The sequence below is a fragment of the Mustelus asterias genome, chromosome 7 (genome assembly GCF_964213995.1).
Source record: "Mustelus asterias chromosome 7, sMusAst1.hap1.1, whole genome shotgun sequence".
NCBI lineage: Eukaryota > Metazoa > Chordata > Chondrichthyes > Carcharhiniformes > Triakidae > Mustelus > Mustelus asterias.
Window position 1 is genome coordinate 8,013,003 of NC_135807.1, and position 26,884 is coordinate 8,039,886.

Sequence of the window (26,884 nt, forward strand, 5' to 3'; positions counted from 1 at the left end):
ATACTGACGAACCCTCGAGGGCTAAGATGGGAAAGTGGAATTGATGCAGAACATCAACCACGATCTTACTGAATGGCAGGCGGAACGGGACTGAGGGGCTGCATGGCCTCTGCTTCCTACTTATTACCTTAAAGATTTTCTGCATTGCTGCAGAAAAGTTTAAATTTACCACCTTTCATAAAGCAAGGATTTTGAATCAAATATCTTCAGTTAGGGTTCTCTCTGCTGCATGGTTATTTGCCTTATTATGCAGACTCACATCTTGGTGTGTTACACGCCAGAAATGTCCCAGGTCCAATCTCAGCAGGAAGGTAGGTAGGAGAGCAGCCTTGTCACCCCCAGCCCCCCAACACCGATCTGGCATCACAAAGTGGCAAATGTGGCTGAGCTTTTTATTTTGCTAACTTTGTCTGATTGAAAGTATTTCACTCTGTGCAGTTGTTTGATTTGATTTATTATTGTCAAATGTATTAGTATACAGTGAAAAGTATTGTTTCTTGCGCATTACACAGACAAAGCATACCATTCACAGAGAAGGAAAGGAGAGAGTGCAGAATGTAGTGTTACAGTCATAGCTAGGGTGTAGAGAAATATCAACTTAATGCAAGGTAGGTCCATTCAAAAGTCTGCCAGTAGCGGGGGAGAAGCTGTTCTTGAGTTGGTTGGTACGTGTCCTCAGACTTTAGCATCTTTTTCCTGGTGGAAGAGAGAATATCCAGGGCTGAGAATTATAAGGCAGTTATGAAGGAGTGTATTTTACATTTAAGAAAAAACAGCAGGCATAGGAACTTAAGAAATAGGAGTACGGCTATAATGAGATCATGGGTGGCCCTGTATCTCAGTTGGTTTTAAATCAGTTGGTTGAATGGACCGTCCCACTGTTTTTTAGTTTATTAGTGTCATAAGTAGGCTTACATTAACACCGCAATGAAGTTACTGTGTAAATGCCCTAGACGCCACACTCTGGATACACTGAGCAAGAATTTAGCATGGCCAATGCATCTAACCAGCACATCTTTCGGACAGTGGGAGGAAACCAGAGCACCCGGAGGAAACCCACGCAGACATGAGGAGAATGTGCAGACTCCGCACAGACAGTGACCCAAGCCGGGAATTGAACCCGGGTCCCTGGCGCTGTGAGGCAGCAGTGCTAGCCACTGTGCCACCATGCCGCCCCATTGAATTGTAATCCTACATAATATGAAAGTGTTGCATGTATATGGAGGCATTCTGGGTAAACTTGTATTTGGATAACCCTTTCCCATAATATTTAAAAGACTCCCATCCCTTGAAAAAGGCTGAACTCCTCTGGGGCCTAGCATCAGCGTTGATAACCGCAGGTATACCTGAAGATCTTTGTTGTCCTCTGTGCCCACCTCCTTGGTGACAGGGCCTGCCCGCTTGGCACTGTGCATGCAATGGCCACACTCCGCTTCCTCAGTGTCCAAAAATCTGCGACAAAGCGAGAGCATTGTGCTTTGACATGTTTATGTCTGAATGCATCCTGTAATCTGCCTCGTCCCATCTCATCCCAGTCTGCTTCCAGGTTGAATAAAAGCAACAGAAAAGGCAGTTGGCTTTTGTTGTCATTGCCCACACTGAGGGGGAAATGGCCAGTATCTAGCAGGTGGGCAGCAGTGTCTGGGAACAGTCTTTATTCCCCTTGCTCAAACTGGCAAGGGATGAGAGAAAGCAGAAATACTTTATCACTTGTTTTTAACCTTTTCCATTAGATGTTTTCAGTTTTACATTTTCCACAAAATGCAACAAATCCCCAATTTGATACAAGTAATTCCAATGATTACTGCAATTGGCATCTCCCGTCATACAGATAAAGAAAGGATACAGAGTGGGGGATCACAGGATGCAACCATGAGCACATGGCCCTGTGATGCACACCCTCCTCCACAGGATAACAGAGACAGAACTACACAATATACGGGATCCCTTGTGAGATAATATACAACAACCAAGGCCTACTTTAACATCCCAGGACCTCCAAGCAATGAAAGGATAACCCAGAAAAAGGGGAACCTCAGCTTCTCGATACACAATGTGGCATGTGAATCTACGCTGTCGTGTACAGGAATCAGTAAGCCACGGATTCATACACCTCACCTAGGCTCACAACAAACTTCCCTCCTCACCAACCATATTAGAGGCACCAATCACCGGAAAACTTAAACCATTTTCCACCAAGGAAACGCCACGAATAAGAAGAAGAATCATCATCAAGACACCCAGCAACAGATTATCTCGGGGAGAGATACAACCCTCCGCCTCCTGACAAGGTATGGGAAACTCTTCAGGGTTAGCCATAACAGATCAGAGCCTTTATCAACGGCCAACCTACCTGAATGAAGGAAGAAAGCCCCAGAAGGGAGGAGAATCCGGATTATCCAATAGAAGCCAGACGTTTTTCCATGATAACTTTTGCGGGAAGGATATTCAGAACAGCACAACCTCACAAGGAACAGGACACTAACCCACAGAGGAACCCAAACCTCGAGGACAGAAGTCTCCATATAAGACACTGATAGGAGACAACTTACTCCTCCAACCAGCCTGATCGCCAACCAAAGAAAGACTCCACCAATGCTGACCTGAAACCCTCACACTCACACTCGGGTCCCGCAACCAACAGGACACTACATCCCCAGAAGAACCAAGTCTCCGAAGAGAGATCAGTTCAGAAGCTCCTAAAAGGCAACAAACGTTCTTGGGGATGGTAACCTACTCCCCGCCCTACATACCCTCCACCTGACCTGGTTAATTACTGGAGCTACTACTGCCCTAGCATGCTTAACGACACCCTAAAATAGGGACCAACAAGCCACGAATACTCTCATCACTCCTATGTATTGAACAAAGGAAACTATCCCTGTCTCTAGGTACCCCAAAAGGACCACTTAGACCCCGCTATCAATGAGATTCAACCCATGTCCCCCCCATCAGAGAAACTCCAACAACTGGATAATATGCTCACCCTTATTTCATGGACCAAGCAATCAAACAACCACTGCTCCCACAGCCAAACCAAAATAGAAGATCAGACTAACAAGGCTAGCCATCCAAGGATAAATCATCTATGTCCGTGTGTGCAGAACATAATTCCCCCACTCCAACAACACCAAGGACGCCAACGACAAAAAAGTGGCCCAGCCTTTTCCAGGTTATATGATCTGTCAGTAATTTCTCAGGAAGCAAGCAAGGATTCCCTAATCCCAAGATAACAAAAATACAAAAGGGAAATGTGACCTCAATAGTTCCAACGGGGGACTTTCCTCACCCACAACAAGGATTTATAAGGACATACCAACTATCACTACACCAAACCACCCACCCACAACCCTGCTGTGGCAGTATTCATCTAAAAAGTAAAGTGGAAGGTACTAAATATAATACTTCCTCAGTGTAATACAATTAAACTATGGCCTCCCTCGTTCCACTGTCTGAGCACACTGATGGACAAAATCAAAATAGACCATCCTGATTTTCGGAATGTAACAGGATAGCAGGCAACAAACAGCTCTTGTGAATCATAGAAACCCTACAGTACAGAAAGAGGCCATTTGGCCCATCGAGTCTGCACCGACCACAATCCCACCCAGGCCCTACCCCCATATCCCTATATATTTACCCACTAATCCCTCTAACCTACACATCTCAGGACACTAAGGGGCAATTTTTAGCATGGCCAATCAACCTAACCCGCACATCTTTGGACTGTGGGAGGAAACCGGAGCACCCGGAGGAAACCCACGCAGACACGAGGAGAATGTGCAAACTCCACACAGACAGTGACCCGAGCCGGGAATCGAACCCGGATCCCTGGAGCTGTGAAGCAGCAGTGCTAACCACTGTGCTCAGGATAAGAGACACAATTGCAAAATCAGGACTAAAGTTTATTTATTAGTGTCACAAATTGGCTTACATTAACACAGCAATGAAGTTACTGTGAAAATGCCCTAGTCGCCACACTCCAGTGCCTGTTCGGGTACACTGAGGGAGAATTTAACATGGCCAATGCACCCTAACCAGCACGTCTTTTGGACTGTGGGAGGAAACCGAAGTACCCGAAGGAAACCCATGCAGACACGGGGAGAACATGCAAACTTCATGCAGACAGTGACTCAAGCCGGGAATCGAACCAGGGTCCCTGGAGCTGTGAGGCACCAGTACTAACCACTGCGCCACCGTGCTGTGTTCCTTTTGAGATTATGATCTGAATGGAACAAAGTTCAGGATTAATGATGAACTGCAGGATAATATAATCATCCACGGAGCTTGGAAAAACCAAAGTCATGGCAGGATCATTGAGCAACATCCAGGATCCACCCAGAGTTTCACCAAAGGCTCTGCACGTCCGCCACCTCTTGTCACAAAGCCCCAGTAAAGAAAAGTCTAGGCCCTGGCGGGTGGCAAGGACCTGAGACTTCCGGCCGCCTCCAATCCTTCTCGACCAAGACCGTGGACAAGACATCATAAGACCAGTGGTCGGAGTCTTCATCTGACCCCACGCCTCAAAGACCGATACAATGTCCTTCATTGAGCACCCAGCCCCACATCGAGATTGTGAAAGCATGGCCACCAATTCTCATTCGGCCAAGAAGTTTTCCTTGGCAGCCCTCGGGAAATCGGGCCCACGGATGTTCCTTCTCCAAGTCACCCAGAATGTAGGACACTCCATGCAGCAGGATTTCCAAGAACTGAAGGTGAGCGTCCACAGAGGAAGCTGTCCCCTCCATTGACCAGATTCTCCGCTTCATCCATTCTCTTTCAGATACCTCGCAGTTCATCAAAACGAAACCGGCGTCCGCGCCTACACTCATAATGGTGGCCATCATCTCGATGCCAACAGCATCACCGCGGGATAGGCCTGCTCGCCAGTGACACCGCCACTGTGAACTGAGCCCCATCCCCAGCAGTCTCCAAGGATTTTCTTAACTCTGCTTCCCTTCTCCTTTAACCAGGATCATAGCACAGATTATAGACATTAGGACTGGATAATTATGGGTTGTGCGTCAGGATAAAAAAACTGATTAAAAGATGGGTAATGCCAGAGCTCACGTAAACATAGCTGTTCCTGCACATGTATCACGGGAACCCTCAATTTTAATCTCTCCAACAGATTGACAACATTGCAATGTTAAAATGAAATATTTGCCTCAACTGCATTAATTTTACTGTTCTGGTGTTTTAATGTTCTATTCTTCTCATTTCAAATATTTTTATTTTAAAATAACTACTCAGAAGGCTGGCGTATAAACTGATTTATAAGGTCAGCATCCTTCTGCCTTGTAGGACACAATGCACTATTTTGTTGAAGTGCAACAGTATGTAACTTAGTATGTGCCTTTTTAAGGCCAAATTGTAATTGTTGTTTGCTCAGCATCCTGATGGTGTTCAGAGATTCTCAGATCATCAAACGTTGAACTGGATTTCTTTTAGTCGATACTTTTTTTAAAAATCCAGTGTTTCTATAAATTGTAAAGTCTGGTTTACCTCCTTTAAATCAGTTAGAAGCTGTTTGCTTCTCTAGTCCTTAGGCCATAAAGATCAGACTGTGTACATTTTATATAATAAGCATGTTGTCACCTTTGTGTTAAACATGAGTAATGTCCACATTTGATTTATTAATTAAGTTTATAAGTCTTGACATTTATACCGTGGGGAAAAATTTTCCTGTTCAAATCAGCAATAAATTTGTTAATATAGAATCCTCACAGTGCAGGAGATGGCCATTTGGCCCATCGAGTCTGCACTGACCGCAATCCCACCCAGGTCCTGTTCCCTCGTATTTACCCTGCTAATCCACCTGACACTGGGATTAACTTTGCACGGCCAATCAGTCCAACCCGTGCATCTTTGGACTGTGGGAGGAAACCGGGGCACCCAGAGGAAACCCATGCAGACACGGGGAGAATGTGCAAGCTTCACACAGACAGTGACCCAAGGCTGGAATTGAATCCGGGTCCTGACGCTGTGAGGCAGCAGTGCTAAGCACTGTGCCACTGTGCTGCCCAGCAGTAAATAACCAGAGAAATCAACTCTTAAATAATAGCAAAATACTGTGAATACTGGAAATCTACAAATGCCGCAAAAACCCAACGGGCCTGGCAGCATTTGTGAAGCGAAACCAAGTTAACGTTTTGAGTTCCATATGATTCTTCCTCAAAACTCAAAGAAGAGGGGTCATGTATAAAGACAAAAGATTTAACTCTGTTTCTGTCTCCACAGACGCTGCGAGACCTGCTGAGTTTTCCAGCGCATTGTTTTTAAAATCGCCTCTTCATGTGTGGTAATAATTCTGTGTCTATGGTGCACTTTCTGTGTACACGTTTTTCTTTTCTCATCTGCACCCTATCCGTTATCCTGTGCGCTGCTCCTCCCCCCATACCATCTGTTCCAAGCTGATGTGTAGCTGACCTATGGGACTACAGCCATCAGCACGTTTCCCTCCCAAGTTAGGTGCCATCCTAGTTTGGAACTCTATTGTTGTTCCTTCACTGTGGCTACCAGCACTGAGGGTGCACCTACACCTCATGGACTGCAGCGGTTCAAGAAGGTGGCTCACCCACCACCATCTCGAGGGGCAATTTGATGGGCAACAGATGCTGGTGACCTCTCTGGAATGAATAATTTAAAAGAAGAATGTGGTTGTGAGGTGATTTGAGACAATCTGCGGATGTACAAAGTTGGATGGGATTGCTGGTTCCACCTTTCCCATTCTCTGCAGGCTGATGATCCATCCAAAAGACCTTTGTGCACAGCCTTAGTTCGGTGCGTGCTAAGTTTCACCCTTGTCCAACAAAAAATAAATTCTGTTGCAAAAGCTAAATACTGCACATGTTGGAAATACTCAGCAGGTCAGGCAGCATCTGTGAAGAGAGAAACAGAGTTAACGTTGATAACCTTTCGTCAGAACTGTGAAATGTAGCAGCTTTTGCAGATATAACGGGTGGGAAGGGCAGGTTTGTGATAGGGTGGCAGTCAGGTGAGATTGAATGAATGATGAGAGCGATGATGGCACAAGTGGAGATGGTGGAGTCGTGGTAATATCGCTGGTACTAATGGCTGGCTAATGCTCTTGGAGCACGGGTTCAAATCCCACCGCGTAATCTGGTGACATTTAAATTCCATTCATACATGTGGAATCTAGAGCCAGTCTCAGCAGTGGTGGTCACCAAATTATCAGTGATTGTTGTAAAAGCCCATCTGGTTCACTAATGTCCTTTAGGGAAGGAAATCTGCCGTCCTTACCTGGTCTGGCCGACATGTGACTCCAGAGCCACAGCAAAGTACTTTACTCTTCACTGCCCTTGGAAATAACCTAAGAAGGTTCAGTTTAAGGGCAATTAGCGATGGCAAGACTAACATTTGTTGCCCAATGCTGCCCACATTCCATGAAAGAATACAAACAAAGCAAAGGGGAAAATAATGAGAAAGTAATGGCATGCAAGTTGGAGGAGGGTATCACTACAGCATCAGAATGTCAATTCTGGAAGTGGATGTAGGAATTGGTAATTAAAATCTAAAACTATTGAATTGAATCTAAAGATGTGCAGGTTAGGTGGATTGGCCATGCTAAATTGTCCCTTTATGTCCAAAGGTGTATAGGTTAGGGGAATTAGCAGGGTAAATGTGGGGCTATGGGAATAGGGCCTGGAAAAGATGCTCTGTCAGAGAGTAGACTCGATGTGCCTGCACTGTTGAGATTCTGTGATTCTATTCTATGAATGTATGTTTGCCTCAAAATGGGGGACTGCATGTTTTTATTCATTTGTTTCCCCTGCCTCTAGCCCTACTTCAGCTGAAGGCAGCACTAAATCCCCTCTGTGCAACCACAGGGAATCAACTGCTATCGTACATTAACCTGCACCTACATCCCCACATTCAAGAAAAGTCACACGTAAGCTTTTACCAGTGTCGTATTCGTGGTCCCACGTGTACATCATCCTTGAATTGAGGGACAGCCACCAGCGACAAGAGGGTAGATATAATTGAGGAGTGGTCACAGCAGGGAGAGGCCACTCAGTCCGTTGTGTATGAACAAACTCTTGTAAGGTGCTGACCAGTTAGTCCCACGACCCCTGCTCTTTCCCTGGATCAGGAGATTGTTCATAAACTGGAATGCGTTGCCTGCAACGGTGGTGAAAGCAGATAGAATAGTAACTTTCAAACGGAAATCAAGAATACGCTTGAAAAGGAACAGAAATTGCAGGGTTATGGGGAACTAGCAGTGGAGTGGAGCTAATCTGGGAGCTCTTCCAAAGAGTCAGTGCAGGCACGGTGGGCTGTTCAGTTGTATGAGAAATCAATTGTACAGAAAAATCAATTGTGCATTCCATAAGAACAGTGTATCCCATGGATGGTGTAACCAGGCAGTGGGTGGAATTCCTGTTACTGTTTTACTTGGCAGTTTCAGACTGAAATCTGGGCACTGATATTTCATTAAATTTTGAGGTATTGCGTTATTGATTTAGATAATTAAATCAACTGCCCATTGTAATAGATTAAGATTAGGCCTTGTTGATAACGAGTCGTGACTATAAATGCTGTGGTATGAATTAATCCTTTTGAAGTAAACTGCCCTGTAATGTGTATTTCCTGCAGAATAAGGTCAGGGACCAAGGTGGATAATACTGTTGGAAACTCTTCAACCATCGGTCTAGTTTTAGACTCCCCAACCTTTTTCCAAAGGTAGGGGAGTCTAAAACTAGAGGGCATTGGTTTAAGGTGAGAGGGGAGAGATACAAAAGGGTCCAGAGGGGCAATTGTTTCACACACAGGGCGGTGAGTGTCTGGAACAAGCTGCCAGAGATGATAGTAGAGGCGGGTACAATTTTGTCTTTTAAAAAGCATTTAGACAGTTACATGGGTAAGATGGGTATAGGGGGATATGGGCCAAACACGGGCAATTGGGACTAGCTTAGGGGTTAAAAAGAAAGGTTGGCATGGACAAGTTGGGCCGAAGGGCCTGTTTCCATGCTGTAAACCTCTGGCTCTATGACTTCTGACCCAAAACTTGTCATCTTATATCTTGTGTATTTTATCCACGTTTTTTATGGGGTGTATAGTAAATGACTCGAGGGCAAATACCAACATGTCTTGCTTCGGCCAAGGAGATTTTCACAGTAGCTTCATCGCAGTGTTAATGTAAGCCTACTTGCGCCACAATTAATAAACTTAAAAAAAACTTTAAAGTGGGTGGACGGGTGTGTTAGAACTTCTGCGCAAGTCAACATAAGCCTATTGGCGATTTGGTTTTCTACTTTTCTGGCTATAACTGACCTTTGAAGGAACCTAATATTTCCCAAGCATTCCTTCATGCTCTCATTCTCTAGCTCCATATAATGACTTATTGCAGTTCTATACGTTGGGAAAATGTAAATTTATGGCAACTGAGTAGACTTGGTTAAAAATGTAAGGCTTGCCATAAAATGGGCCAACCACTGTAGATGTGGCCATTTTCCGACCTGGCATTTTGCATTGACTTGAGATATTTTCTAATTCTTGGTAATCCATATTTGAGTTTTGATGTTGCGTTCTAATCAGGCTAGCTGAAATGTATGTGTAATATAATCTGTAAAAACAGATTCAGAAGATCAATGCCATTAATATTCTTTGTATTCCCTGTAATTTCTGATTGGGCCTGTCTGATGCCGCTGGATTTGGGCAATAGCCCTTCAGTGCTTCTCCCAGTGACTCCACAGTGACGGACAGCAGGCTATGCAACCATGAATGACCTTATGGTTGAGTCTGTTGTTGCCAACATCTGAGTTCTGCATATACACATGACAACATAAGAAATCAGTGCAAGAGTTGGCTATTCTGCCCCTCGAGCATGCTCCACCATTCAACAAGACCATGGCTGATTTGATTGTGGCCTTACCTCCACTTTCCTGCTGCCCCCTTTTACCCTCAACTCCCTTATTAATCAGAAATCTGTCTAACTCAGCCTTGAATTCAGTGACCCAGCCTCAAGTGGCACGGTGGCACAGTGGTTAGCACTGCTGCCTCACAGTGCCAGGGACCCAGGTTCAATTCCCGGCTTGGGTGACTGTGTGGAGTCTGCATGTTCTTCCCGTGTCTGTGTGGATTTCCTCTGGATGCTCTAGTTTCCTCCCACAGTCCAAAGATGTACGGGTTAGGTAGATTGGCCATGCTAAATTGCTCCTTAGTGTCAGGGTGACTAGCTAGGGTAAATGCATGGGGTTATGGGGATAGGGTCTGGGTGGGATTGTGGTCGATGCAGACTCAATGAACTGAATGGTGTCCTTCTGCACTGTATGGTTCTATGATACTGTTCTATGTTCTCTGGGGGAAGAGAATTCCAAACACGGTGTGACGGTATACTTTCCACTTGCCTGGATGGGTGCAGCTCCAACAACACTCAAGAAACTCAACACCATCCAGGACAAAGCATCCCGCTTGATTGGCACGACATCCACAAACAACCACTCCCTCCACCACCGACATTTAGTAGCAGCAGTGTGTACTATCTACAAGATGCACTGTAGCAACTCACCAAAGATCCTTAGCGCTTTCCAAACTCACGACCACATCCATCTAGAAGGACAAGGTAGCAGATACATGGGATCACCACCACCTCCAAGTTTCCCTCCAAGCCACTCTGTCCTGACTTGGAAATATATCGCCGTTCCTTCGCAGTCGCTGGGTCAAAATTCTGGAATTCCCTCCCTAACGGCATTGTGGGTCAACCCAGCGATTCAAGAAGGCAGCTCACCACCATCTTCTCAAGGGCAACTAGGGATGGGCAATAATGCTGGCCAGCCAGCAACGTCCGTGTCCCACAAATGAATTTTAAAAATCCTCTCGAGAAGAAATTCCTCTTCGTCTTTGTCTTCAATGGGAGACCCTTTATTTTGAAACTGTGCCCCCCACCACCCGAGATTCCTCCATGAGGGGAAACATCCTCTCAGCATCTACCTTGCCAAACCCTCCCAGAATCTTATGTTTCAATCAGATCACCTCCCATTCTTCTAAGCTCCACTGAATATGGACCCAGCCTTTTTGTCCTTTCCTCACGAAACAACAACTTCATTCCAGGCATCAGCTGAATGAACCTTGTAAGTAACAAGAACACTAAATGCTGAAAAATCTCAGCGGGTAACCTTGACAGTATGTCCCTCAAGTAAGGTGATCAAGGCTGCACACAATATTCTAGGTGAGGAGAAAAGTTTTGGTTTACGCCCTCTCTAGATAAGGAGCAATGAGGGCAGTTTTGGCATCCCAGCTCCTTTATTGGCTAACTTAGCAATGACCAGGGATTGAACTCGAGAGCTTCGGGCCCATTCAGGATAGCTCCACACTGAGTTCTGCCATTACAGCTCAGACCATAGGATGGATCATGTTGCCCTTCCCATTTTGGCCAAGCACTTCTCTGCCTCAGACCGGGTATGAGAAAATAAGTTGGCATGCCCAGATCTGTTCTCGCTATATCTTGTCTTGATACAGTTGAAAAATATCTACTTATCTCCCCATGACGTTCAATGGCATTGCCACTGCTCAGTGCCCTACCATCAACATCTTGGGGTTACCAAAGATCTGTACTTATCCAAACGAACAAACTCAACACCATCGAAGAGAAAGCAACCCACTCGATTGGCACCCCATCCATCACCTTAAACATTCACTCCCTCCATAGTGGCAGCACTGTGTACTATCTATAAGATGCAGCAACTCCCCAAACCTCTTTCAATAGCACTTTCCAAACACGTGACCTCTACTACCTCATGGGACAAGGGCAACAAATGCATCGGAACAGCACCATCTGCAAGTTCCCTCCAAGTTGCTCACCATCCTGATTTGGAAATATATCGGCTCTTCCTTTATTGTCACCGGGTCAAATTCCTAAAGCTCCCTCCCTAACAGCACAGTGGGCGTACCTACACCACATGGAATGCAGTCGTTCAAGAAGGCAGCTCACCATCACCTTGAGGACAATTCCAAATAGACAACTCATCCTGGTCTAGTTGGTGATACTTGTATCCGAAGAAAGAATTTAAAATATCTTTTGTTGTAGCTGCAGAACCTATTTTCACAATTGGTGTTTGTTGTCTTTCCAGAAGGTTTCTGATTATTCTGTGGAATGATTTTGATTTGAATATTTGGTTGAGCAATACTAAATGCAGGAATAATCACAGCAAGTTTGTGTCCTGGGCAGGGAGTTACTCTAGTTTTGCCATTCTTGAATTTAGAGGGTGTGTTCTCTCATTGTAAAATTACTGAGCTTCTGTTAGCTTCCACGCAGAATCTAAATGCAATATATTTATGGTGTGTCTTTGATTTCCAGAAATCCCAGCCGAATGGGCGAGCAGGAACTGAACCATTAGAAGAGGAAATTCTTCACCCGTTTGAAAAACTAATCGTCAAACAACAACTGGATACTGAGAAGAGAACGGAGAAGGTAGGGGTGTGGGTGGGTGTACGGGATGGGATGGGATGGCTGGGATTGATCTGGACATGACACTCTTGGGCAGCTAGGGATGGCCAATAATGCAGACCTTGCCATTGATGCCCAAGAGCGAATCTTCACAGTGACACAATTGGAACAGGAGTAGATCACAGATACATTTTAGATGATAGCACAATTTTGGCAAGGGATGTGTGAGGAAGAGCCTTTTTACACAGCGAATGGGTAATTGGACTGGACTGGGGCTCGCTGCCTGTGAGGGTGGTGAAGCGGAGACGGGGAATGATTTCAAAACAAATTGGATGGACAATTGAGGGAAATAAACTTGCAGAGTTACAGGGTAGGGGAATGGGACAGATTGGATTGCTCCTTGGAGAGCTGGCATAAACTCGATAGGCCGAATGGCCCCCTTTTTGTGCAGTAAATGACTTTACGATTCTAAGTGCATAATTAAACTTAACGGTATTATTCAAAACCTGGTGGTATGGTATTGCTGAAGCCCTGAGGTGATATGTTGTATTAATATGATTGCTCAGTGTAGAGGTAAGTCTTTATTTCGTTGGGGCCCCGAAAACCTGATAACTTGTTGATGTTTTTGTTGCTTTTGGAATATGGGAAGCCTATTTTTCGGGTGCATCTTCAGATGTTGAAGATGCAGTCCCAAGTTCTATCTAGTGCCAAATGCCTAAACAACTGCTACTCCTGCACCACCACCATTTCTTACCCAGTTGTGCAGTTACCCCAATGAAGTTGCAACAACAAACAGTCCTTTCCAAAGGAACTGGGTCTCAAACATTACCACAGCTTAAGCCAGTGCTCGTTTAACTGTTTTCCCAGTTTACGGTACTCTTTTTCTCCCTTGAACAACTTCCTGAAATATTGGACTCTGTAGCTGAGTGCTAAATTCCCCTCCAAAGGAAGGAGCGAGCAGACTGCAAGCACTCTGGGAGGACAGCCAGATTTCTTTGCTTCCTTCTGTAGTCTCCCTGATATCAAACCCAACCTCATTAGGGAGATTTTAATTGCCACTGGGCAAGAATCCAATGCACCGAACTTCCTTGCACTGCGAATGGATTACAAACCTATTAGTTGGAAAAAGACTGCAGTTCTTCGAAAAATAAATCCCTGTAAAATAGCGCAAACGTGTGTTATGTTTATTGGAAAGGTCTTGGAGGGCAGGGCTACAGTGGTTCCTGCAGGCTGGCAATAGTTCCAGCTCTCTCCACGGAGTAGCTCCAAACACGCTACCTCTTCTTGTGCTGCTGCCCGTGCCCAACTATGTGTCATCTCTTCCCCGCCATCAGTGGCTCACAGAGATGTGTGGGAGACAGAGATAAATGTAAAGAAACAGCGTAATAAAAATGGAAAGGTTCAAGGTTAGTGCAGCACCGACAGAGAAAATACATACTTGAAACCGATGGCATTGATGCTTTAAGGAACATCCGGCAGTTGTGACAGGCACTATAGAAATGCAAGCTTTGCCCTTTTTTTTTTGAAGGACAAGCTTCATGCTTACATGAGGGAGAATGGAATTGAGGGCAGGGTGGGGGAAGGCGTGTATAAATACCAGCATAGATCACTTGGGCTGAATGGTCAGTGTTTGTGTTGTGGATTCTGCCTGATGGATGTAGAAAAGGGAAAGCAAATGAGAAATAAAGGCAAATTCATCAAACATCTATCACCTTCCTGACCGTTGCAATGAATTTTCGTTACGGGAGGTACACGACTGTATCCAAAGGTTGCAGAGCTAAAATTACACCCCTAATTATATAGCAAGGAGAATGGAGGCAAAATGTATATCTTGGTTCACCCTCAAAAATGAAGATATGGAGCAAATTGCTGCCTCACGGAGAAATGGAATGGACCAGTGAGTGAAGAGCAGAGGGCTAAGGCTTGGCAGTGAGGCAACAGATGAAAGAAATTAGTTCCGATTATACAGCGCCTTATGGCGGCCTCTGGGTTCTAAACGTTCTTCACAGCCAGCAGTGTAAACTCTATTATTATGTAAGTGAACACAGGAAACAATTTCTATACATCAAACAGCCCCACAAACAGCAAATGAGAGGGAATGGCCAATTATTCTGGTTTTGGCATTGGTAGCTGAGGGAGGAATGTGCCATGGGATCAGTTGCAACTTAAAGTCGGAAAGCCATTTACAGCACAGGAGGAGGCCATTTGTCCCATCGAGTTCATGCTGCCTCCCCATGGAGCAATCCAGTTAATCCCATTCCCTGCTCTATTCCCATAGTCCTCCACGTTTATTTCATACAACTGCCAATCCAATCTCCTTTTGCAATCATTGATTGCCTCTGCTATCCCTAGCATTTCTGGCCCATCCCTGGTTATCCCAAGGAGGCAGTGGAGGGAGGGCGTGGTCACTTTCTCGCACTGCGGCTGTGTGTGGGAAGAAAGCACTCCCACAATGCTTTTGGGTTTTTTTTACTTAGCTCTCAGGCTGTGGGCATCACTGGCAAAATCAGAATTTTATTGGTGGGGAGCTGGCTTCTGGACAACCTTGTGGCTTGTGAGGCCATTTGATAGGGCAGTTAAAAGTCAATCAGCTGGCAGCGTCAGAATTGAGTCAATCTAGCGCCTCCCAGCACCAGGGCTCGATTTCAGGCCTTGGGTGACCGTCTGTGTGGAGTTTGCACATTCGCCCCATGTCTGCGTGGGTTTCCTCCGGGTGCTCTGGTTTCCTTCCACAGTCCAAAGATATGCAGGTTAGATGGATTGGCCGTGCTAAATTGCCAATTAGTGTCCCAAGATGTGCAGTTAGATGAGATTAACCCTGGTAAATGTGTGGGGTTATAGATAGGGAGGGCCTGGGTAAGATAGTCTGTCAAGGAGTTGGTGCAAACCTGATGGGCCGAATTGCCTCTTCCGACCTGTAGGGATTTTATGATATTAGTCACAATGATCTGAAGCAAGGCTAGATTGAAGATTAAAGGATTAAAGAAAGTGCTCTATGATAAAGATGATGTGGGGTTAGAAACTCAGTTGCAGATAGTGTAGGGAGGGGACCAAAGATGCTGTTTTTTGTCTTCCCGATGTTTAATTGTAACTGTTGCGTGTCTGAGAGTCAGACGAGCAGACAGTTGGCTTTTTAAAGTAACCTGATAGTATTACCTTTTTTGAACTGATATCAGCTTCTTTGGGCAGCATTTCACCAGGATTCAAATTCTGAAACACCCGTGTTGGAATTTGAACCCTTGTCCTCCGGATTATTAGTCCAGTAACATAACCAGTACACTGCAGTATCCAAGCTACAGGTGCACATTGTGGGCAGATACGAACTGAAGGGATCTCCCTGTGTTTTCTTGGGTATTTCACATTGTCTCCAATGTTGTCTTTCACTAACTTGCTTCATTTACAAGATGCAGTCAAGCTTTTAAAGTGTTTCTTCTGTTTGTTTATTTCAGATGCACTGCTGAACCAAAAGTACTGAAACTATTGCAATAATTTCATGTCATGAAAACATTTTTCCCCAGGTTCAATATAGAGCCGCAATATCTGTGGGTATATGTGGGCAAAAGGAACAGTAAGGAATGTTAATAGTTAAAGGAGACTCGTGTGGAGTGTAACCACTGCATAGGTCTCTTTCTGTCCTGTTAATTCAATATACAATGGGCTGGATTTTTTTATTTCGAATAGCACAGCTACTCAAACAAATATGCAACATTTCTAAAAAGGCCACTCAATATTTATGCTTTGTAGACATAAATATAATTCAGACCTTCCATATTCACCAGCTCTGTGCAATGAGTTGGCTGTTTTTTTTAAAAAAACTGACCCTTGATCCTTTTAATAGACAAAGAAAACCAAGAAGAAGCCAAAGGCAGAACTGAAACAGCTGCAGGACGAGCCACAGAGCTGGGCTGAAGGTAAAGAACCTGATGAAGGTGGGTGATGCTAAAACATATGGTCAAGCTTTGTCCCTTTTTTGGAATTGCCCAGGATGTTAGGAAGCCTTATAATTCCCCATGGTAACACCTCAGCCAATCAGAGCAGACTTGCCAACCTACTGGCACCCTTTTCTCCTGCAATATAAGTTGCTGTGATTGTTTGAAATTTGGCACTCTTGTGTTTATCCTGATGAGTGCAAAACGAAAAACTTTGGCAACATGCCTCTATTCAGCAAAATTAAGCTTTTACGCATGGAATTCGAAGTATTCTGAATTTCTTATTAAGCAGTTTTGTTATTTGCTTGGGGATTGTCAGTGGCTAGGCCAACATTTATTCCCACAGTGGTTAGCACTGCTGCCTCACAGCACCAGAGACCTGGGCTCGATTCCCAGCTTGAGTCGCTGTCTGTGTGGAGTTTGCACGTTCTCCCCGTGTCTGCATGGGTTTCCTCCGGGTGCTCCGGTTTCCTCCCAGTCCAAAAGATGTGCTGGTTAGGTGCATTGGCCATGCTAAATTCTCCCTCAGTGTACCCGAACAGGCGCCGGAGTGTGGCAACTAGGGGATTTTCACAGTAACTTCATTGCAGTGTGAGTGTAAGCCTACTTGTGACTAACAAATAAACTTTTTAACTTTAATAAATAAATTTTAAAACTTTAAACTTTGTTTCCCAGCCCTGGTTAAGATGATGGTGAAAGCCATTGTCTCAAACATTTGCAGCCCAAAAGGTGTAGGTGCACCCACAGTGCTGTGGGAAGGAAGTTCCAGGTTTTTGAACCAGCGACAGTGGAGGAACAGAGATATAGTTCCATGTCTGAGCTAAGGTAGACTGGGAGAGCAGGCTGGCAGGTAGGATAGCTGAGGAACAGTGGAGGATTTTTAAGGAGATCCTTTTCAGTTCTCAGCAAAAATATATTCCAGCAAAAAACAAGGATTGTAAGAAAAGGGAGAACCAGCCGTGGATAACGAAGGAAATAAAGGAGAGTATTAAAATAAAAACAGCTGCGTACAGAGTGGCCAAAAATAGTGGAGAAACAAGTGATTGGGAAAAATTTAAGAAACAACAAAGAGAGACTAAGAAAGCGATAAAGAAAGGAAGGATAGACTATGAAGCTAGGCTAGCAATTAATATAAAAAATGATAGTGAAAGTTTTTATAAATATATAAAAAGGAATAGAGTGGCTAGAGTGAATGTTGGACCCTTGGAGGACGAGAGGGGGGAGTTAATAGTGGGAAATGAGGATATGGCTGAGTCTTTAAATAAGTTTTTTGTGTCGGTCTTCACGGTGGAGGACACAAATAGTTTGCCAAATATTAACGATAGAGGGTTGGCAGCAGGAGAAATACTTAATACGATTAATGTTACCAGAGAGGCAGTGCTGGGTAGACTAATGGGACTGAAGGTGGACAAGTCCCCGGGTCCGGATGGAATGCATCCCAGGGTATTGAAAGAAATGTCAGAGGTAATAGTGGATGCGTTAGTGATTATTTATCAAAACTCGTTGCATTCTGGGGTAGTGCCGGTTGATTGGAAAACGGCTAATGTTACGCCGCTGTTTAAAAAAGGAAGGAGACAAAAGGCGGGTAACTATAGGCCGGTCAGCTTAACGTCTGTAGTAGGGAAAATGCTGGAATCCATTATTAAAGAGGAGATAGCAGGGCATCTGGATAGAAATGGTTTGATCAATCAGACGCAGCATGGATTCATGAGGGGAAAGTCGTGCTTGACGAACATGTTGGATTTTTATGAAGATGTGACTAGGGCGGTTGATGGAGGAGAACCGGTGGATGCAGTGTTTTTGGATTTCCAAAAGGCGTTTGATAAGGTGCCCCATAAAAGGCTGCTGAAGAAGATTAGGGCACACGGAGTTGGGGGTAGTGTGTTAAAGTGGATTGGGGACTGGCTATCCGACAGGAAGCAAAGAGTCGGAATAAATGGGTGTTTTTCCGGTTGGAGGAAGGTAACTAGTGGCGTGCCGCAGGGACCGGTACTCGGGCCGCAACTGTTTACCATTTATATAGATGATCTGGAGGAGGGGACGGAGTGTAGGGTAACGAAGTTTGCAGACGACACAAAGATAAGTGGAAAAGTGAATCGTGTGGAGGACGGAGAAGATCTGCAGAGAGATTTGGACAGGCTGAGTGAGTGGGCGAGGATATGGCAAATGGAGTATAACGTTGATAAATGCGAGGTTATACACTTTGGAGGAAATAATAACAAATGGGATTACTATCTCAATGGAAACAAATTAAAACATGCTACCGTGCAAAGGGACCTGGGGGTCCTTGTGCATGAGACGCAAAAGCCCAGTCTGCAGGTACAACAGGTGATCAAGAAGGCAAATGGGATGTTGGCCTATATTGCGAGGGGGATAGAATATAAAAGCAGGGATGTCTTGATGCACCTGTACAGGGCATTGGTGAGGCCGCAGCTGGAATACTGTGTGCAGTATTGGTCCCCTTATATGAGGAAGGATATATTGGCATTGGAGGGAGTGCAGAGAAGGTTCACCAGGTTGATACCGGAGATGAGGGGTTTGGATTATGAGGAGAGGCTGAGGAGATTGGGTTTGTACTCGTTGGAGTTTAGAAGGATGAGGGGGGATCTTATGGAGACTTATAAGATAATGCGGGGGCTGGATAGGGTGGAGGCGGAGAGATTCTTTCCACTTAGTAAGGAAGTTAAAACTAGAGGACACAGCCTCAAAATAAAGGGGGGTCGGTTTAAGACAGAGTTGAGGAGGAACTTCTTCTCCCAGAGGGTGGTGAATCTCTGGAATTCTCTGCCCACTGAGGTGGTGGAGGCTACCTCGCTGAATATGTTTAAAGCGCGGATGGATGGATTCCTGACCGGTAAGGGAATTAAGGGTTATGGGGATCAGGCGGGTAAGTGGTACTGATCCACGTCAGATCAGCCATGATCTTATTGAATGGCGGGGCAGGCTCGAGGGGCTAGATGGCCTACTCCTGCTCCTATTTCTTATGTTCTTATGTTCTTATGTCAGCATGGTTCTAAATGGTAGAAAGATCACATTGAATAAAAATAACAGCCTTTATTTTGTACAGTTTTAATTCAAATCATCTGTTAATTTGAATTGTGAATCAACCGTGCTTCATCATAGAATCCCTACAGTGCAGAAAGAGGCCATTCGGCCCATCGAGCCTGCACTGACAGCAATCCCACCCAGGCCCTATTCCTACAACCCCACGTATTTACCCCGCTAATCCCCTGACACAAAGGGGCAATTTAGCACGGCCAACCCACCAATGCTTGTAATCATTCACTGAAGGTGAACTTTGTTAACTTTGCTGTGAATTTATTTTCCAAAAAACTTTGCTTCCTTGCTTGTGGGTGGAAAGAATCTCTGAACAACTGTAGTGCCAGGTTCCACTCCAGTGAACCGGTGCAAAAACTTAGGACAAACTAAAACTCTGACTGAGGTACCACACCGAATAAATAAATGAAAATTCTGGAATCTTCCAGTAAAGCAACTAACAACTGGTCGGTGGAAAATAATGTCACTGAAAATAACAAACACAGCATTCATAATCGAACCAGTAGGGATCCTATTCAATCGCAATCACAACGGCCCTTATCAAATTTTTTTCAATTTATTCAAATGCTGCCCCAGTCCCATCCCTAACGACCCTCCATTTCTGAGGGCAGTTGAGAGTCAACCACATTGCTGTGGCTCTGGAGTCACATGTCGGCCAAACCGGGTCAGGACAGCAGATTTCCTTCCCTAAAGGACATCAGTGAACCAGATGGGCTTTTACAACAATCGACAATGGTTTCATAGTCATCGTTAGACTTTTAATTCCAGAAGTTTTTATTGAATTCAGATCTCACCATCTGCTGTGGTGGGATTTGAACACGGGTGCCCAGGCATTACCCTGGGTTTCTGGATTATTGGTCCAGCGCAATATCGCTACGCCGCTGCCTACCCGGCCATGGTTTATTAGGCTGTTATTAAGTCATATCTTTCTGAGGTTACTGATGATTGCCATCTGGGATTACAGCAACTTTACCTTTAGATCTTTCTGGTACATACATCATCGTTTTCCTTCGATTTTAAGACCAGTGTTACTCAGCATTTTTTTTTAACAAGGGGAAAGCTGAAAGAGAGAATTTATTTAACTCCTAGCCGTTTGTACTGAACAGTTCAGAGTCTGCCTGCACTCCCTGTTTTGGACTGTGCGAGAAGGATAGCCTGTTCAATAAGGGACTGTTTGCTACTGACAATAATTGAGCCGTATTCTGGCAACCAGTGCAAGAGGAGAATTGGTTCACAAGCTGACATTTCCTGTCTGCAATATTTGCTCATCTGGTTTCTGTTACTAGTTTAGCAAAGAGGAAAAGAATGTTGCAATTTTTTTTGAAAGAGTGAAGACAACCACGTTTGCTCTAGGGAAATCTTTATCTGTCCTTGTTGCATTGATATTTTCTTACTTTCTGCCAATTTCCCTTCCCTTTCACCCTCCCCCCAACTTTTGAAATTCTGGACTCTCTGCTGGAATCCAATTCCAGAAGGCCTCACCTCACTGTGCACACAATCAAGTACATGAATCCTCTCTCTGACTTAATCCCCTCCATAGTATAAAAATCGCTTGCATTTAAAGCTTGCAGGACTTTTTCTGACCTTGGGGCATCCCTGCACACTTTACTCATTGTGCTACTCTGTAAGTGTCATCACTGTTGTAATGTAGGAAACTCTGCAGCTAACTGTTGCACTGTCGTGTCCCACAAAGCAACGCCTCTCTCAACCATTCTTCACAATAGTGACTCAGGATCTTTTACCCCCACCTGCGATGGCATTGGGGCCTTGGCTAAACATCTCATCAAAAAGACAGCTCCACTGACATGCAGCACTCCCTCACTGAGGGTCAACGGAGATGTTTGTGCTCAAGTCCTGAGACTTGAACCCACAATCTTCTGACCCTGAGGCGTGAGTGCCACCGGCTGCGATGCAGTCCAGAAGCCAGTTGTAGCACAGCCATGGCTAACTCAGCAGCAATTAAAACCCAGTGAGAGTGAATACAAAACAGTAGTTTTCTTTTTCAAGAAAGAAAACAAAGCTCTTTTCAATTGAGAAGAAAATTTAGCTGTCCCATTACCGCATTTTCCAAAATATGTTTTCAAATTGAACTCTGTGAAGATTTCTTAAAGTTTTCCTGATCATTTCAAAATAACTGACTTTTATTGAAAATATACTCTGAGCAAACAGTTTAGAATTGGCCAGCGTGGTATTTGTCCATTGAGAGGTATCATTTTCACAAAGGTGAAGGTTTTAAATGTATCTTCATATGTGAAGATTCCAGGCACACTACCCAATCCAGTTCAAAAGCAGTGGAGAATGGTTCCGCTAAGACTTGATTTGATTTATGTAATGAAAACATACATGAAAAGTATTGTTTCTTGCACACTATGCAAACAAAGCATACCATTCATAGAAAAGGAGACAGTGCAGAACGTAATGTTACAGTCATAGCTAGGATGGAGAGAAAGATCAACTTAATGCGAGGTAAGTCCATTCAAAAGTCTGACAGCAGCAGGGAAGAAGCTGTTCTTGAGTCGGTTGGTACGTGACCTCAGACTTTTGTATCCTTTTCCCGACGGAAGAAGGTGGAAGAGAGAATGTCCGGGGTACATGGGGTCCTTGATTATGCTGGTTGCTTTGCCGAGGCAGCAGGAAGTGTAGACAGAGTCAATGGACGGGAGGCTGGTTTGCGTGATGGATTGGGCTACATTCATAACCTTTTGTAGTTCCTTGTGGTCTTGGGCAGAGCAGGAGCCATACCAAGCTGTGATGCAACCAGAAAGAATGCTTTCTATGGTGCATCTGTAAAAGTTGGTCAGAGTCGTAGCTGACATGCCAAATTTCCTTACGTGGCTAGTTAAATCCTGATTGACAATAATACGGGAGGTAATATGATTTATAGCACTACCTGTTGTCGAATGTTCAATCCATTTGCTGAGGAAGTGGCAAAGGTTGATCACATTTGGGTATCTTGAAGGGGAGTTGCACTATCAGTGGGCAGAAAAATTAGTGAATTGACAAGATTTTTGTCCGAAAGTCAGTTCACCAATTTTGCTACTGCGTCTCAAAGACTATGTGGCAGAACTCTACTGCAGACATCTGACAATCGAGGAAGGGCACATCGTGCCACTGCCACTGTGCGCCTTTCGACATGCACAGTGCATGAAGCCAAACGAAGGCTTGAAGTTGAGGTATCTCCTCTCCAGGTGGAGCTGGGCAGTTTGGTGTTTGGGTTACTTGGACTTTCTCGGACATTTTCAGATGGTTCGTTTTGTCGGTAAGCGGCCAGTTGATGGTTGAGCCCTAGTACAGTAAGAAGTCTCACAACACCAGGTTAAAGTCCAACAGGTTTATTTGGTAGCAAATACCATAAGCTTTCGGAGCAATGCTCCTTCGTCAGATGGAGTGGTCTCTGTTCTCAAACAGGGCACAGACACAGAAATCAAATTACAGAATACTGATTAGAATGCAAATCTCTACAGCCAGCCAGGTCTTAAATGCACAGACAATGTGGGTGGAGGGAGCATTCAACACAGGTTAAAGAGATGTGTATTGTCTCCAGACAGTACAGCTTGTGAAATTGTGCAAGTCCAGGAGTCAAGCTGTGGGGGTTACTGATAATGTGACATAAATCCAACATCCCGCTGGCTACGACAGCGGATGAATGAACACCGCTCGACAATCACCAGGCAAGACTGTTCTCTTCCTGTGGGGGAGCACTTCAGCAGTCACGGGCATTCAGCCTTGGATCTTCAGGTAAGCGTTCTCCAAGGCGGCCTTCACGACACACGACAGCGCAGAGTCACTGAGCAGAAACTGATAGCCAAGTTTCGCACACATGAGGACGGTCTAAACCGGGATGTTGGATTTATGTCACATTATCAGTAACCCCCACAGCTTGACTCCTGGACTTGCACAATTTCACAAGCTGTACTGTCTGGAGACAATACACATCTCTTTAACCTGTGTTGAATGCTCCCTCCACCCACATTGTCTGTGCATTTAAGACCTGGCTGGCTGTAGAGATTTGCATTCTAATCAGTATTCTGTAATTTGATTTCTGTGTCTGCCCTGTTTGAGAACAGAGACCACTCCATCTGACGAAGGAGCATTGCTCCGAAAGCTTATGGTATTTGCTACCAAATAAACCTGTTGGACTTTAACCTGGTGTTGTGAGACTTCTTACTGTGCTTACCCCAGTCCAACGCCGGCATCTCCACATCATGAGCCCTAGTAAACAGGGGGATCACCACGTTTCAGAAGTTGACCATTTAGGTTGCTAATGTGTTCATGAGAGGCATTAGCATTGTGCAGGTGAATATATGTTTGTAGGAAAACAATATTAACTGGCAGGGAAAGGCTGGCTTGTCCACTGAACCTTCCCCAGAGTGGAAATGTCACTAGTTTGAATGTCAAAGGCATTTGATCTGATTTATTATTGTTGCATGTATTAGGATACAGTGAAAAGTATTGTTTCTTGTGTGCTACAGAGACAAAGCATACCGTTCATAGAAGGAGAAGGAAAGGAGAGGGTGCGATGTCATTGCCATAGATGAATTTCCCAATGGTGTTTTCGGCAGACTATTTATATACAGATTCAGAAGGAGTGGCACAATGTCTGAACCCAGAGAGCTGCCACTGATTTGCTGCCTGCAGGATCTGGTTGGTTAGCCAGGTGTACGTTGAAACATCATTCCCCCATGGCAGTAATTCGCTGAGCAGCTGGTCTCAAATGCAGCGCACTCTCCTCCTCATGGGAGCCACCTTCCATTTAACAATTCTCATATAGAATACTTCACTGCCATCAGCTTGGAAATGTTCCTTCTATTATGGCAGTAATTGTGTTATTAATTAATGTCATTCCTCTTTTGTTCCCTCCCTCCTAGTCGGGAATATTTAGTTTCCAGTTCCACCCTGACTACACCCAAGCTCCTGTTAGTGGTTAACACTGTTGCCTCACAGCGCCAGGAACCAGGGTTCAATTTCCCGGCTTGGGTCACTGTCTGTGTGGAGTTTGCGCGTTCTCCCCGTGTCTGCGTGGGTTTCCTCCGGGTGCTCCGGTTTCCTCCCACAGTCCAAAGATGTGAGGGTTAGGAGGATTAGCCATGCTAAATTGCCCCTTGGGTCAGGGGGAGTAGCTAGGATAGATGCATGGGTTTATGGGTATAGTGTCTGGGTGGGATTGTGGTCAGTGTAGACTCGATGGGCCGGATGGCCTCCTTTCGCACTGTAGGATTCTATGATCCTCTATTCCACTTGGTGCTTCAAGATTCCTGGTTTTAATTCTAATAATTTAAATGTAAAGGCTGTTGGCCTGCTCCTTTCATCTTCCCCAGGACCCTTTTCCCTTCTCCCGAACCCTTCTGTGGTACATCTCCCCTTCTATTTTCACCTGCTTTCATCTGTTATTGATATCGCTCCAGTCTGCTGTGTTAGGCCTTCTCCATCCCACCCCACCTGAGGTAACCAGTTTTGACTTCACCTCCAAGATTCCCCGGTATTGTCTTTCTCCACTGCCAGCTCCAAATATGATCCCGGTGCCCCCGCTAACCTGAAAATTTGACCAAAACTTTTCCAATTGCTAATTCAAGTTGCTCTATCTTTTGCTGCCTATCAGGCTTAACATGTGGCATAAGATTGTTCCTGAGAAAACTAACTCTGCAGTCATTTTGTGGGCTCATGTTCTTTGTGTAAGAGGCCTTTCCTTCTCCAACCAACATCATTACTTCCACAGTGGGCTGCAACAACTGGGTTCTTGCTTAACCCTTCCATCCAGGAAGTTTCAGTTGAAAGCTAAATTTAAAATTCAGCCTTCGGGGTGGCACAATGGCTCTGCTGCCTCACAGCGCCAGGGACCCGGGTTCGATTCCCGGCTTGGGTCACTGTGCGGAGTCTGCACGTTCTCCCCGTGTCCGCGTGGGTTTCCTCCGGGTGCTCCGGTTTCCTCCCACAGTCCGAAAGATGTGCTGGTTAGGGTGCATTGGCCGTGCTAAATTCTCCCTCAGTGTACCCGAACGGGTGCCGGAGTGTGGCGACTAAGGGTTTATCACAGTAACTTCATTGCAGTGTTAATGTAAGCCTACTTGTGACACCAATAAATAAACTTTCTTTAAAAAACTTTCTTTTTTAAAAAAAAAAGACCCTTAGTTATATCCAAGACATCTGAAAGGCAATATGATTCTGCCTGCACATGCCTGCTGACCCCTACTTAACCCTGATTCCCATCCTATATTCAGTAGCACAGTTGTGGTAGAACTAAGATGAATGAAAAAGTCTAATTTTGATATCCAGCTTCAAATGTGAGGGATTCCTTCCTCACTCATGTGACGAGTTTAAAAGTGGACTGTTTTTTAGTCCTTTTTTTGTAAAAAAAAACCTCTTGTAGTGGTGATGTTGCATGGAAAATAAATAGCAGCCTTTCTAACTTAAGATCTGACAATTTGTCAAAATAACTTTGTTAACTTTGAGCTACTGGGTTTATGAAATTTGATTCTGATTTATGCATCAGAGCAGAAGTAGGCCATTCAGCCCGTCACACCTGCTCCGCCATTCAACTAGACCATGGCTGACCACCTACCTCAGCGCCACTTTCCTGCACTATCCCCTTTTACCTTGATGTCGTTACATCCAGAAATCTATCCGTTTCTGTCTTGAACAAGCCGCATACACCAAGAAACATTTTGTTTAAGTATGTGATGCGAAAGGTTTTCATGCAATCCATGCACAAGTGATTTGAGTAATTTGCAATTCCCAAGACAAAGTGTACTTGTTATTTTGGGATTTGATACTCCCAATGCTCTCAGTTATATTCCTGTGAAGGTAAGTCTTTCTTTGCTAAGATGTGATAACCCGTATCTGAGTGAAATGGCTATTGTTAAAACTCTCAGCGTTGGCATTTTCTGGTATGAGTCGATTGTTGTTCAAAACGTTTACACAGGTTTGCTTCAGATTGTCTGCATTCAACAGATCATCCTTCGCTATTTCTTTCCCCTCCGATACAATCCATAGAGTAGCATCCCTACAGTGCAGAAAGAGGCCATCCGGCCCATCGATTCTGTACCGACTCGGCCAAAAAAATCCCACCTCGGCCCTCCCCTCTGCCCTATTCCCATAGTGCCACGTATTTCCCATGGCTAATCCATTTAACTTGTACATCTTTGGACATGGCCAATTCATCTGACCTACACATCTTTGGACTATGGGAGGAAGCCGGAGCACCTGGAGGAAACCCACGCAGACATGGGGAGAATGTGCAGACTCCACACAAACAGTGACCCAAAGGTCCCTGACGCTGTGAAGCAGTAGTGCTAACCCCACTGTATCTGCGCACACATCTCTCCCTTCACCTTTTGCTATTCCAAAAGAATTGTGCCCTTGGCAGCACTAGCCCTCCCATCTATCACCCAGGGCCCCTGGGTGGTTGGTTCATAAGAACATAAGAAATAGGAGCAGGAGTAGGCCATCTAGCCCCTCGAGCCTGCCCCGCCATTCAATAAGATCATGGCTG

At 44.9% G+C, this 26,884-nt stretch overlaps 1 protein-coding gene across 1 annotated transcript in view; it reads left to right on the forward strand.

Moving 5' to 3' along the window:
- The window catches only part of LOC144495554 (protein LYRIC-like), a 70,852-nt gene that overhangs the window by 13,334 nt on the left and 30,634 nt on the right, over nucleotides 1-26,884 (forward strand). Inside the window, exons 2-3 of the mRNA XM_078215646.1 lie at nucleotides 12,320-12,433; nucleotides 16,248-16,338. Of these exons, the coding sequence (XP_078071772.1) occupies nucleotides 12,320-12,433; nucleotides 16,248-16,338 (205 nt within the window). The remainder of the gene's footprint in view (nucleotides 1-12,319; nucleotides 12,434-16,247; nucleotides 16,339-26,884) is intronic.